The 13717-nt window shown below is 42.8% G+C and overlaps 1 protein-coding gene across 1 annotated transcript in view; it reads right to left on the minus strand.

The window, feature by feature from the left end:
• The window catches only part of LOC131468234 (fibulin-2-like), a 33201-nt gene that overhangs the window by 17574 nt on the left and 1910 nt on the right, over positions 1–13717 (minus strand). Inside the window, exons 2-4 of the mRNA XM_058642267.1 lie at positions 11770–13231; positions 1349–1463; positions 319–448 (exon numbers count right to left, since the gene is read on the minus strand). Of these exons, the coding sequence (XP_058498250.1) occupies positions 319–448; positions 1349–1463; positions 11770–13123 (1599 nt within the window). The 5' untranslated portion in view covers positions 13124–13231. The remainder of the gene's footprint in view (positions 1–318; positions 449–1348; positions 1464–11769; positions 13232–13717) is intronic.

A 13717-nucleotide genomic window follows, 5' to 3' on the forward strand; every position in this document is an offset into this window, starting at 1 on the left:
CAATCGCTCACTGCCGCTCTGCCTCTGCTTCACCACATCACATTTATTAGTTCATGTTTCACGGAAGTCTGCCTTGAACACGGTGGAGCATCAGGACTGTGGGAATCTTATCTTGTAACTGGGCTTAAATGATTTTGTCTAAATTAAATAATGTAATTAAACAGCTGCAATCCTCTGAGGAGGCACGTATGGAATAAAGTCAGTCAAACGCGACAGCACGACCTACACATGACGTGTATTAGGCTTAATTACAAATGTACAGCGTCATCATGTTTGACCGTGAACCCAGTGAACTCTCCTCGCGTCACAGATACTTGCTTTGAAGGAGTCAATCCCACAGTTATCGCTGGCCTCCTCCTCGCACATGCGGCCCTCTCTGGCTGCGCTGATTCCAGCCAAACACCGGTTTTCTCTCAGGGAGCCGAGGCAGCACTGTTGTTGGGAAGTCCTGGCAGGAGAAGAGGACACATTAGACTTTAGGACTTAAGAAGTACTTGGACCTCGACCATCGTGGCCGTACTATGACGAGTGGGCAGACTGTTCTTCTTCCTTTGAGAGCTGCTGCTGTACTTTGTTTGATTTTCTTACTGCAGCCAGTAAAAATACTTCAGTTAAAGGAACCTCCCTCCCTTTCCCAAGGACATCAGGGAACTGTGGTGGCCTTCACATACCTGAAAGGACGTGATCCTCAAATATGACGTTCCCATAGATACAGATTACTGACTATACCTTTAGGTCAATACTCATGTCAGGAAGTAAGCTTCAAAAAGTAAAACCCACGCTCTGGCTGACTTCTCTGTTCAGGTTGCTATAGAAGCATTGCCTAAAGTACAGTACATAAAAAAAGGTTATTCTAAGGCCAGAAAAATACATATAAAATAGCTCTATATCGCAGCACGTGACCTGCAGTATTTGGTCAGTGACAGAGGCCCTAAAGAATTACAATTCTGTGATTTATCTGCCAACTTTCTGGGGAACATTTGGTCTTTTTAAGACTTAAATGGAAGTGAAAGACCAGTTTCTGTCATTATCGAATATATTTCACTCGCCTTACTAGTATGTCATTGCAAACTAGCACTTGATTCTCTGGATTCTTATGGATGTTGAATATTTATTATAGTAGTACCGTGATATTACTGACTTTTATAAGCATAATAGGTCACGCTTAGGCACTCTACTAACTGGCACTGCTTGTTTTTCTTATTCTGTTAAAGTTTCTATCGTTTACATGACTTCATATCCGAACTGAAGGCTCCTCACATGCTACAATTCACTTAAGACAACAGAAGAGGAATTAAGGTTAAAGCTAAAGTAGAAGAATGAGTTTGATGTTCAATGATGACCCTACCAGCAGATGGAGTGTCTGTCTTTTGTGGGCGGCTCCATGTCGCTGCAGTGTCCATTAGCCGAAGCCCAGTTCTCCCCCGTCTCACAGCAGGTCTTCACCAGCTCCTTGGCAGACACTGGAACGAAACGCAAACACCCACATCCAGATTTCATCTGCACTCAGTAAAGGCCAGTGTTTCAGAGGAATCACATTAAATAACGGTTACAAAGTGAACCGAGCTGGAACAGGACGACCACAACATCAGAAAATCCCATCAGCGAAGGGCCGTAAAATCTGGTTACGGGATATTTGAAGCGCGACCAAATCTCGCCCGTCGTGGAACACTTGTCTCGCAAGAAATAGACTTGGAGGTGGATTTCGGTGGCTGCATGCTGAGAATAGCGAGTACAATCTGTGTTTTGTTTTTTTTCCTTTCAGACTCTGTGACTCTGCGCTCACTTTCTTTGGCAGGACGAGGAAACGCGTAAAAGTTTGTGTTACGTCCTGGCCGATCACAGCCGGAGCTGAGTGAAACACATTAGCACTCAATTTCAAAGTGGTCCAACGAGCTGACGGAGAAAAAAACACATTTGAAAGGGGGAACAAATATGTGCTCCTTCAAAAAACAGGCCAGTGCATTCCAGCGTTGATTTGTGGCGCCTGTTGTACTGTAGGAGACACAACCCTTGACACCCATGACTTTTCATAATTTGTCAACGCTATATGTTGTTGCCTTTTAACTTTAAATCAACTCGAGCAGTTTCTTTAAAACCAGACGTAGTAGAGAATGTATAAGGTCATCACTGGCTTGATTTATTCATCTATTTCATGACCTGAAAAGAAGAAAGTTTGTTCTTTAATCTGGGGTTTCCAGGTGTAGCACAACTGCAAAGTGACAGAAAAGACAAACATATAGATAATCCTACAGACTGACAATTTAATCCTGCTTCAGTTTACCAGGAAATGAAACTTAGTTTCCTTCAAAACCTGAGAGATTTACACATCACTTTTAAAAAAATAGCAATCAATTAAGAAATGATTAGTGAAATGCTGGTCACCAGCTCACCCTCGCTTGTTTATTTCCCTTTATAAATTCTTTTTATGTACAGCAGTGCATAACTTTTAACCCCTTTAGTATAGACTGTCCTGCGCTGCTCACAAGAGGTGATTTGTTTTATGTCACGACAGAGGCGACGTCAACACTGAGCTGGTAAGAGGAGAAAACTGACTAAAAACACAACAAAGCCTCTTGCAAAAACTAAATTCTACTCTAAATTGGGTCCTAAAACCAAAGCAGCCTAGTGGTGCATCACGCCTGTGTATATATTTAAATGAAATACTCTGCTTGAAACAAAGTTTGCCTGATATAACTGTTCACAGAAACAGTACAGAACAATATAAGTCTACTTTTTCAATTTAGAGTGTCCAATTTTGCCTAATCCTAGCGGGGACAATGAATATTGCTGTATTATAATCCTTTACAGTTTATAATACAATAACACGCCGTGTTCACAGAGCAAAATGATTACATCAACATTATAGTAAGTACAGAAAAACATCACTTTTAAAAAGGGAAAATGTAAAAACAATTTGATCCATTAAACCAGTTGGGAAATTAAAACGCAACTAGAAACTGGGAATTGCGTTCCAACACAAACATGTCTTAATAAGGGACTTGGACAACAATACGTCTCCTCGGAAATGCTGAAAAGCCCTGTCCCCTTTAGAATTAAAGCTTATGAGAGCCACATTTAAAGATACTACAGTATAGTTCAGTCTAGACCAACTGACTCACGAAAAAGACGATTTATTTAATTGATTTCTAATAGAACCAAAGCTGTTGCTCTGAAGCGGAACGCCACACTGGTGCAACATCAATCTCAACATCCACGTGTCCTTTCTTGACTGACTTACACACACACAGATCAAAGCATGGTCCTCCGAGCAGAGCATACGACGACTGTGACACTGTGCTTAATTTAAAGGTCGAGGAGAGCGAGAGCATCTAATCCTCAACAATGACACGACGGCGCTCTCTCATACATAACTACAGCCAAACAAGCGCCTTTGAACCCCAGTGAATGTATATAACAACACGGAGCGGAGAGCACAATAATTCATCCAGATCCTTTCGCTTCCTACTCATTTTCTCCACGTGGAGTCGGTTCACTGGTCGTCAGGATGACACTAATGTTCTCCATGTGTCCGCCCCGAATGTGAGATAATACGACGTCTCCGGGGAATCTCTCCTTCTCTGAAATGCACCGCCCATATTGCTATATTGCAGTTACTGTCTTCTTTAAAGGGATAGATGGTTTGGGAATATTTTGATATATTAACAAGATGTATCCTGTTTTTACAGAACCTCCTGAGAGACAGACGGTGCTGATTTCACATCCAAATAGGTTTATCTCATACAATGTACACATGCTTAAGTCTACACTATCTTAAAATGTGTTGTAGCGGCCATCACACAGCCTTTTCTGGCTGACTGTAAACTGCTCTCCTCACACCAAAGTCCATTGAGAAAATCAGCAATTTTACATCACAGCACACAGGAGCTGCTGATCCACTGCTGTCTCCATCAGTGAGTTCAAATATGTTACCTTGTAACTTTGGTGTTTGAAATTGTTTGCCTGAATTTACCTCAGTGACACAAACGAAACCAAATGAGGCGGCAGTAGACCAACAACTCCTGTGTCTGCATGCAGTAAAAACATAGATTTGGAATTTGGTTTGGGAGAGTGTGTAGTTAACAGTTTTCAATTTCTAGCCAGAAAAGGCTGTTTAACTGCGAGATAACTGCGAGATAAAGTGGCAAGCATTGTCTAAGACAGGAATATTCAATTACAAACTCAGCTGGGCTGCATTTACAAACCAAGAAATTTTTAATACACATTTTAAAATGTGCATTAAAAATATAATTATTTTGGTCGTACCTGTCCTTCGTACATGTCAAACTGCGTAAAAAGAGTGCACAGTATTAGCTGTGACTATTTGAAATCAAAAATAAATGTGTTTGTCATCTCGTGTGCATCGAAAAGTGAATGAAATCCAAGAAGATGCATTTGTTTCTCTTTGAAATAAGACAAACACGTGTCATATACGACCCACAAACATCTCAAAGTTGCCACAAAGAACTTTCAATGCTTTCAAATCTGTCAGAATACTGTGGAAATGTGTGTACGTAGGAAACTTTTCTAGTTTTTTCTCAGTGTTTCTCAGGGTGGAACCACAGGCTGGGCCACTAGGAAGTTGGCAATGGGCCACATGTGGCCCACGGGCCGCCATTTGAATATGCTGGGTCTAAGCTGCTGTGTGAGGCAGCGGTGTCAAACTCATTTTAGTTCAGGGGCCACATGCAGCGCAGTTTGATCTCAAGTGGACCGGAGCAGTAAAATAATAGTATATTTTTACCTTCTATAATGTGTCTTTTTACAAAACACTTGATAAAGTTTACCATTCAAACATGTGCATAACAACTTACACATCTCAGTGGAACCTTGGAACTGAAAAAATATCATACGTCCCATTACAATTACATGATTAAATTCTAATCACAAATTCATCCCGAGGGCCGGATTGGACTCTCTGGTGGGCCAGTTCTGGCCTGCGAGCCGTATGTTTGACACCCCTGGTATAAGGCATAGATTTTTCTTAAGAAGCTGTTTATCCCTTTGTCCTTTCTGGCAGCCATGTTGTCCAACAAGTGTCCACAAAAAGAGACAGTTAATGTCCCGCTGCCTCATGCGTCCATACTCTAAATAAACAAAACAATTCTTTTAAAGCTTTAACAGTTGAAATGAGCACCTGTCTGTTCTGTCTCAGCCATAACATCAGCGCCATTAGACGTGAATTAACACCAGATGATTCTCGTCAAAGCGCATAACTGGCGACTTGGAGCGAGCGTAACAACGTGAGGGGCAACTCGGAACATGTCTGGAGGTGTCACAGCGTGGCGCGCAGCCACGAATCAAAGCTCCTGTGTCTTTTTTTTCTTTGTGCACTTGGCAGTGATTTACAATACAGGTGGGCCGGAGAAAAGACAGGCACAAGCCAAGGGTCCCGAGAACACAAACTCATGTCCAACATGATGATTGATGCTGAAAGCTTAAAGGAATGTACGTGTGTGTGTGTGTGCAAATGTGTTCCCTCTTTTCAGGCCTTTTTCCTTGGACTTTTCACTGACCTTGTCCTCATGGGGGACCAAAGCCTGGCCCTCCAGAAGCGGAACCTCATTCCTGAGGTTAAAGTCTGGTTAAAGTTAGGATTAAAATGTGGTGGTAAAGTCAAGGTTAGGCTTTCACATTCACACCATTGTCCAATGAGTTCTTCTGATGCTCATTTAGCCTTTTTTAAGCCCCAGCACAACCCTCGGTGTTCCTCCGCGGAGCAGTGTTTATATCCCACGTGGCCCGGTGACTGACAGGTAATACGTTTTAGGTGATGGAGACAGATGGAGGCAACGCCGACATTGTGTGCTACAGCGAGGTGGCTGCAAACACAGAGAAGAAGCTTCCACAAAAAGATTCAGGGGGGAATTATTCTGCTCCAAAATAAAAACAAAAAACCTGATCCTTTAGTAATTTGATGGGATAAGCACTTCTCTTGCCTGACTAATAGTCTGGTAGTATTACCTGTTTTCAGATGAAGAACGCAGCATACAGATTATGTTACATCATTTCTGTTCTCTGAGGCCAAAAGGGGAAGAATAATAACAGAAAAAAAGGTTTGTGTATGTAAGAGTAAAAACAACTGTCTTTTTCAATCATAAAATACAGCCTCATGGTAGAATCTGAGTGGGATGGGTTTCTAATGAGCTTAACAACAACAACAACAACAACAACAAGAAACAATCACTGAAAGTTATGCTCTGCAGCTTAAACTTGTTATGGTTAAGGTTAGGGATGAGGCTTTGGGTTTGGCTGAATGGAAGTCTCAGTTTCCTAACAAGAATAGCTGTGCAAATGTGTGTGTGTGTGTGTTCTTGTATTTGTTGTATTTGTTCTGGCTTTTAGGACCAGCAGTCAACACGGAGAGAAAAACCTGGTCCTAATGAGGCAGAACCACATTTTTGAAGAACAAGCTCAGTTCAGGGCTAAGAGATTTAAACTGTAGTTAAATTAAAGTTAAGTTTCTTTGATCGTCCCAATGAACGTAAGTCAAAGCAGCGTCCTAAGAAAAGTAGGTGTGCAAATGTGTGTGTGTGTGTGTGTGTGTGTGGGAGTGACACCATCCTCCTCTCACCTTGGACACGAGTTCTTTCAGAGATGTCGTGCTCAAACACATAATCACTACCCAGAAGAACAGCTGCATGTGACATAACAGGGAGGCCTCTCTCGCTATCGCCATGACTTCATGCCCCAACGCCCCAACTCCACTATTGACGACAACTTTTTTTTTTTGTGTGCGTTGATCTCGTTGAGACTGAGAGCCGACAGTCGTGTGATCTACGTTTTTACTGTCTTACGGGGCTATTAGCTGTCGTAAGCCCTGGAGGGTCCGCGTTTGGTCTTTCATGGGTTTTAAGAGCAACCTCCGTTTCAATTACGCCTGTTTGTGGTTAGATAACACGGACACTAAAACACACACACACACACACACCGTCCGGGCTTGTCACCAGTGGGTGCTTTGAGTTATTGTGCGATTTAGGTTTGGATTCTTGAAGCCATACAGTGTCAGTGCAGAGGCAGGCGGGGGTAAGAAGCAGTTATCCTGTCAAACTGCTGAAGGATAAGAAGCAGAATTCACCACTGAAACCTTTGGCGGTGTTTTCAGTCGTACACCGACCTGTTTGCAGCCGTCTGGTTTCATCAGCGCTACGTTGCTGTCTAGACATAAAACAAATCAGTCCACTCAGTGTGAGGCAACGAGATCTAATCACTATACTGAGAAACACAGAGAGATGAGCTTTAAACTTATCTTCTTTTTTTTACTCTCGCCTTCAACTATAGATCCTTTTTATTCCACTCTGTGTGGTGTTTTATTTGCATTTTTAGTTTATTTTAAAGTCAAAACTGAGTTTTAACCTCTTGACTCTGGCCTTTTTCTATTTTATTCCACCCCGTGTTTTATTTTACTGTTTTATTTGCATCTTTTGTTTTATTTCAAAGTTAAAATGTTGTGTTTCATTGCTGTATTTGCTTTGTAGATTTTATTTTCCTCTCTATGAAAGGTGCTATACAAATAAAGCTTCTGTTGTAACTTTCTTCTTTTGCATGATAAATAATAAACTTACTGAGGTATATTCCACCTCATGCCTCAGACTAATTGTGCTCCACAGTGCTGTAATGTGAGACTGATTCCCATTGATTTATGATTCCATTTATATATTCCAGAGTATGTTCACACACACACACACACACACACATGAACACAGGAAATTTGCTGAGTTCTTGCCAGAGGAGATCCGTCCAACTTACTTACGAATCCTGGACCAGATGAATGAAAACACTGAGGAATAACATGACCTAATTGGTGGTTTTCAAGTTCCCCATTTCAGAAAGTCACTGTTTTCTGCATTAGGAATCGTTATATCAGTGGAGCATAAGTATAATATTCATGAGAAAGTGTGTTTGGTATTTGGAGGAGGAGAAAACACCAGTGACTCCTTGTGTTGTAAGTCTGAAAACATCTGCCTGAACGCTAATTGCAGAAGTGGAAGAGGCAAGTCTGTTTTTTTGTTCCAATTTATCGCCAATCTCCCTCTACTTATGGGTTTCTTTTATGAGCGGCTTTCTGCTTCTGGAGCAGATGTTGTTTTGTTTTTTTTTCTATTTATTTATAAGAGCAGGGTAAAACGCGGATCGGGGCGTTTGTTGTTGTTTTTTTAGCGTAGACACGTTACAGATGAGAGATAACGACAACATTTCCTGTCAGTGACCTGGAAGGCCCCCTGAGACTAACCAGAGTGAGCTGGGTTGTTAGCGGCGATCCTCGCGGCAGCGGCACTCGAGGAGTGAACTCTCACACGGCCCTCGCTCTGGAATTCACCCTCCTTTTCATCCTACAGGAAAATTATACATCTGCTCAGTCCACTCCCATGTGCAGCATGTCGTGACAGCGCCGCTGTTGATAAAAAACAAGCGCCGGAGATGGTAATTATCCTTCAGACATGTGCTAAATCAACTTATACCCATCTAATAGTTTGCCTTCGACGGCGCGGTTGGTGTTTGGTCAAATGGGGAGGGGAAGTTAGTGAGCGGAGCGTGTGTACGTGGAGGTGTTCTTCAAGATGAGGCGATTACTAGGAAGATTGGGAAACCAGCGGCCTCACGGGAGACAGGTAATCACATTGGCTCATGGGGGAGCAGCGAGTAGCGTCTGGCAATCAAGCCACAACAGTGCTCTCATTCATCACATGGGTATTATGCTGCTCACAGGTACAACCCCCCCCAAGAAATCCTATACCACGTCCAGCCCAGCATCAGAAAGCCTAAACAATCCCATCCCCCCCTTCTGAGCACACACACCGTGTCTGGCTGGGAAGAGAGCGGGCAAAATAAGAGAGGTAGTTACTGCCTGAAAGGTAAAATCATTTGTTTAAAGAAAAATGCAGCTCCATATCATGCCTTCTCGTTTCTTCTTCAGATCACTTTGTCGTCGTCGGCTAAAAGTGTTGAGAGCAGGCGTTATCAGCCGGAGCTGTGTTAACATGTCACTGCTTTGGAGAGGCTTCACTTTGACCTTCACCAGTGAACTTGCACACACACACGCACGGAGAAGCAGCAACCGCAGAGTTCAAGGTCATTACAAACCCATCCCACAACTGAGCTGGATTCAATCATAATGCATCTATGATGTAGAATAGTTGTGGTTTTTGCACTGAATAAATACATTTCTTTACAAGATGAGAGTCTTTTATGCTTTTTATGTTTACATTCATTGTATATTTTTACTACCGAGAGTAACTGCACCTTATTACATATGTATATGTATATTTATATTATATTTATATTTATATTTATATATATATGTAAATAATTTTTATCCTAGTTACTTGTATATTGTTTATTTGTTGTTGATTATCTATTGTTGAGCTGCTGTAACGCCGTTTTCTCTCCACTGTGAGATAAATAAAAAGCTATCTTATCTTTTCTTATCCAGACTTGAACTGACACTCGTCTTCTTTCAAGCTGCACTGTGTAACTGTATGATTTTGTTCTTGTTGTTGATGTAATAATGAATAAATAAAATCAAGCAAAACTATCAGACCTGACTGAGGAAGCAAGTGTGTGTTTACACCATACACCGGCAGCGCAGGGAGGGACAGGAGGAGAATTCTCCTGTGAAACTTCATCAGCACGTCTTAGTGTTTTCAGTCTTACTCCAACCTGTTTGCAGGCGTCTCATTTCACGAGCACCGTGCTGCTGTTGCCTCGCTCAGTCTCGACATTAAACAAATCACCTCCTCTGTGCAGCGCGGGAATGTCACTGAGAAACACACAGATATGTGAAGCTGATCGGCTTCATCAGCATGATGAGAACTAGAAGAAATCATTTGAATGTAACAGACATTTTAATGTGTGCACATGTAACGAAATGCAGAAAACGGTTTGTTTTAAACGCATATTCTCAGCGTCTGAAGTTCACTGACACAGAAACCCCTTACATATGCATTCTGCATATATTCTATGCATACCTATGTTGACCCCGGTGCTGAAAGGAAAGAAAAGACGTGGCAGGTCTCAACAGAAATCATAGGTTGTAAAGTAGGTTAACGACACTGTGTGTAGTAAGAGAGTTCTCCAAAAATAAAATCCTAATCTTTAGTACTTCAGTCAGTGCAGTGGTCACGAGGAGGAAATGACCAGGCTCAGACACTTCATTCATTAATGATTCAACTCCTCTGAATTCCAGGGAGAAACATGTTAGGTTTCCTTGTATCACATCGGGCTAAAAGATTATGATTAACTACTTTGTCATTACTGCTGCTTTGTGCTATGATTTATATCTTTATTATGCACTTTTTATCCTGATTATTAATCTGATTTTGTTGTCATTGATGTGGTGTAAGATGTTTTGTAACTTCCAGGTGAATTAAAAAAGAAGAAGAAGAATCTACTTCTACTAAATATGGCCGCATTTTTATACAGTATAAAACGTCCCATTTCAGAATGAGATGTCCGAGTCTCACTTGTTCACGCACCTGCGGAGAAACGGAAACATGCTAAGTCTAGTTGTTCTCTTCTCTCAATAAGGTAGATAAATGTTATCCAGAGAAAACAGACTTTGCATTCAATTGTTGTTCCTGGACCGCTGCCAGCTTGAATAGAGCGATTATGAATTTCTCCTGAAAAGACAGGATGTGAGAGGAGGGAGAGGAAGATGACCGGCCTCATATCACCATTTTCAAATACATTTGACCTTGACCTTGACCTACTCAAGGTGACTCATGATCACTTTCTTTTGTACCTGATAGTGACAATGATACCTTTACCACAACCTTGATATCAGTCCTGTATCATCCTTTGCCTCTTTTAAACAGCTTAGATGTTAATGAGACACTTCTGCTGATACTCATTCTTTCTTTTTCTCCAATATCAGATCCTATGATTTGTGGCCAGTATTGGACCAATGTCATTACTGCGAATCATAGCAGCTCAACCCTAATGTGTACTGTAGTCAATACATCATCACATACTATCATTACTGTCCTTTCTTGTTGTTGTTCCATGGATTTATCCAAACTTTAAAGCAGGGGTGTCAAATTCATTGTAGTTCAGGGGTCACATACAGCGCAATTTGATCTCAAGTGGGCCAGACTGCTAAAATAATAGCATAATAATCTATAAACAAGCTATATTTTCCCTTTTTTTACATTTAATGAATGTTTTTGCAAAAGTGTACAGGTGTCTGTACCTGAAAAATATACTATTTCACGTTATAATTGGATTCTAAGAAATTCATCCTCAGGGCCAGATTGGACCCTCTGGTGTGCCAATTATGGCCCGTGAAGCCGTATGTTTGACAACCCTGCCTTAAAGGGTTCCCTCCTCTGTTGAGCCTCAGGGGTCTAACTAAAGGGTCAAAGGACAGAGTGCGTTGTACTGATTGTGATGTCACAGAGGCAAACTATGAGTTGTGAGAATCCCGGGAAGGGCCAGGGCCTGGGGTGCCCCTGAGCAAGGCACCCAATCCCCCATTGTTTGCCCCGGGCGCAGTTATGTGCTGTCCTCTGCTCCTGCGCCTGGCTTGTGTGTGTTCACTACTGGTGTGTAAAAAGTTAAAAAAAGGACAAATTCACGTTTGACACCCTCTGCTTTAAAGGGTTCCCTCCTCTGTTGATCCCTCAGGGTCTAACAAAGGGTCTAAGTATAGAGGGTGTTGTACTGATTGTGACGTCACAGCAGCAAACTGTACAAACATAAATGGATATGATTTTATTTTGGTCCACAAAAAGAGTTTGGAACCTGCTGATCACAATTTGTCGCAGCTCTTACCTTGAGCGTCTCCCTCCACATCCTGGGACTGGTAGTTGTGGAGGGTCTGGGGCTGTCGTAGAGGCTGCTCACCCTCCTCTTTCATCCTGACCGGGGCTCTGTGTGTAGGACGGAACTGGACGGTGGGGTACGAGGCCTGCTCCTCTCTACCGAGCGTCTGCTTTTGCTCCACATGTCCTCTGTGAGTGCCGAAGTGGGAGCTGTCATGATTTGCGGCGTGACCGTCGCTGCGTTTGTGATGGCTGAAGTGCCTGCCAGTTTTGTTGGCGTGTGCTGCGTGTGCTGCGTCTCTCACAGCGTCCTGCACCGCTCTGTGCCCGTCACTGTTATGTCTACTGGTCGTTTGACTAATTTCCTGCAGCAGGCTGTGGTTCTCTGTGGTCGCCGTCTGTGTGCTACTAGTAGTTGTTAGCAGTGGTGTTTTTTTGGTCTGGGCCCCTGCGGTGGTTGGACCAGCGTTATGAGTGACTTCATCCTCCTCGCTGCTCCTCGCTGGATTCTGGTTTTGTTGTTTTTCTCTCATTTCATGTCTCCTGTCATCATGAGAGCTGAAGGAAGTGGAACTTGACTCGGGGTGAGCTGGTGGTACTGTAGTAGATTCCAGTGGCTGGGCCAGATCTGGGATTGTGGGAGATGTCGGTTCTGCAAGTGTGTAGTCATAATCCTCTGTGCCAAAACTGGGTGGGTCCTGCTTATACAGCGGTAGAGTGTTCCCCACTGCCAGCTTGGGAAAGGGTTCTACGGGCCTTGTTTGTTGGCCGCTGTGGCGACTGTTAATACCCCTCGAAGGGTTGTTGTTTTCTGTCTTTCTCACCCATGTTGGGTTATTGACCTTTTGGAGGTCGCAGCCAGAGATGGGTGAACACATTAACTTCCCACCTTCATTTGGACAGTGGCAAACCTGGCACTGTTCCATCTGAAAGGAGTGTCCTGCTTCATATTTCTTGCTGCCGTGCACGCAGCCAATTCGCCCGCACTGCATGCAGCCATCTGCAGGTTGTAAAATATCAATGCAGTTGGGGGGAATTTCAGGGCACGGAATAAACCGGCAGCCTATTTTGCCTCCTCCCTGGGGACAGGAGCATTCGGTGCTTCCGAAATCCACAAAGTAAGACTCCCTCTCTGGGACTTTCCCCTTCCGGAACCCTGCCCGGACGCAGTCATAGTACTGGTATCCCTCGCAGGTGCAGCCTCTCTGCTTACAGGTGGTGCAGCAGGCGCCCTTTTCTGAAACGGTTTCAATGCAGTTCTGAAGAGCAGGACAGTCCACACCTGCGCAGTCTCTCTGGCTCAGACAGACGTCGACGCACAGAATCGCCCAACTCACAAACAACGCTGCCTTTTGAATGTTCATTTTTGTATTTAACAAAAAAAAAAAAAGTATTCCAAGTTAGTTCTTCAGTAAACTTGTCTTCAGGCTCAATTTAACTCCAGGTGAGAACAGAATGTTGTGTCTTTGTGCCTGTGAAAGTAAACAGTGGTTAATGATTCAGCTCCAAAAACAGGTCATTATTTTACTGTTGTTCAATCAAAACACGTGTTTTAACTTAATAACCTGTCTGCTTAAGTTTGTCCAGCTGCCAAAAGCGCATTTTCCGTGCCTACTTGTTTGGCACCACAGGCAAAGAAAAGCTGTGATTTCTGTTTGATTGCACATGAATGGAAATTTGGCTAAAAGTCAAGCTGACTGAGGGAAAAATGTACAATAATAACGCAACAAAAATTGTCATTTGTTGGAGAGAGAGAAAAAAAAACAGCTATGAAATAACAGACCCTCCCTTCTAGAACAATGTTATACTTTGCCACATTGTGCCGAGCATAAAACCTGCTTATGTGGATTAAGTCTCATAAAATTCCAATTAAATTGTCTGCTTTCACGGAACGATTGTGCAACACAGTGACATCTCAGTGTAAAGAAGTAGCCGATGGAGCATAAACGGTTTCCGTC

The sequence above is a fragment of the Solea solea genome, chromosome 11 (assembly GCF_958295425.1).
Source record: "Solea solea chromosome 11, fSolSol10.1, whole genome shotgun sequence".
Taxonomy (NCBI): domain Eukaryota; kingdom Metazoa; phylum Chordata; class Actinopteri; order Pleuronectiformes; family Soleidae; genus Solea; species Solea solea.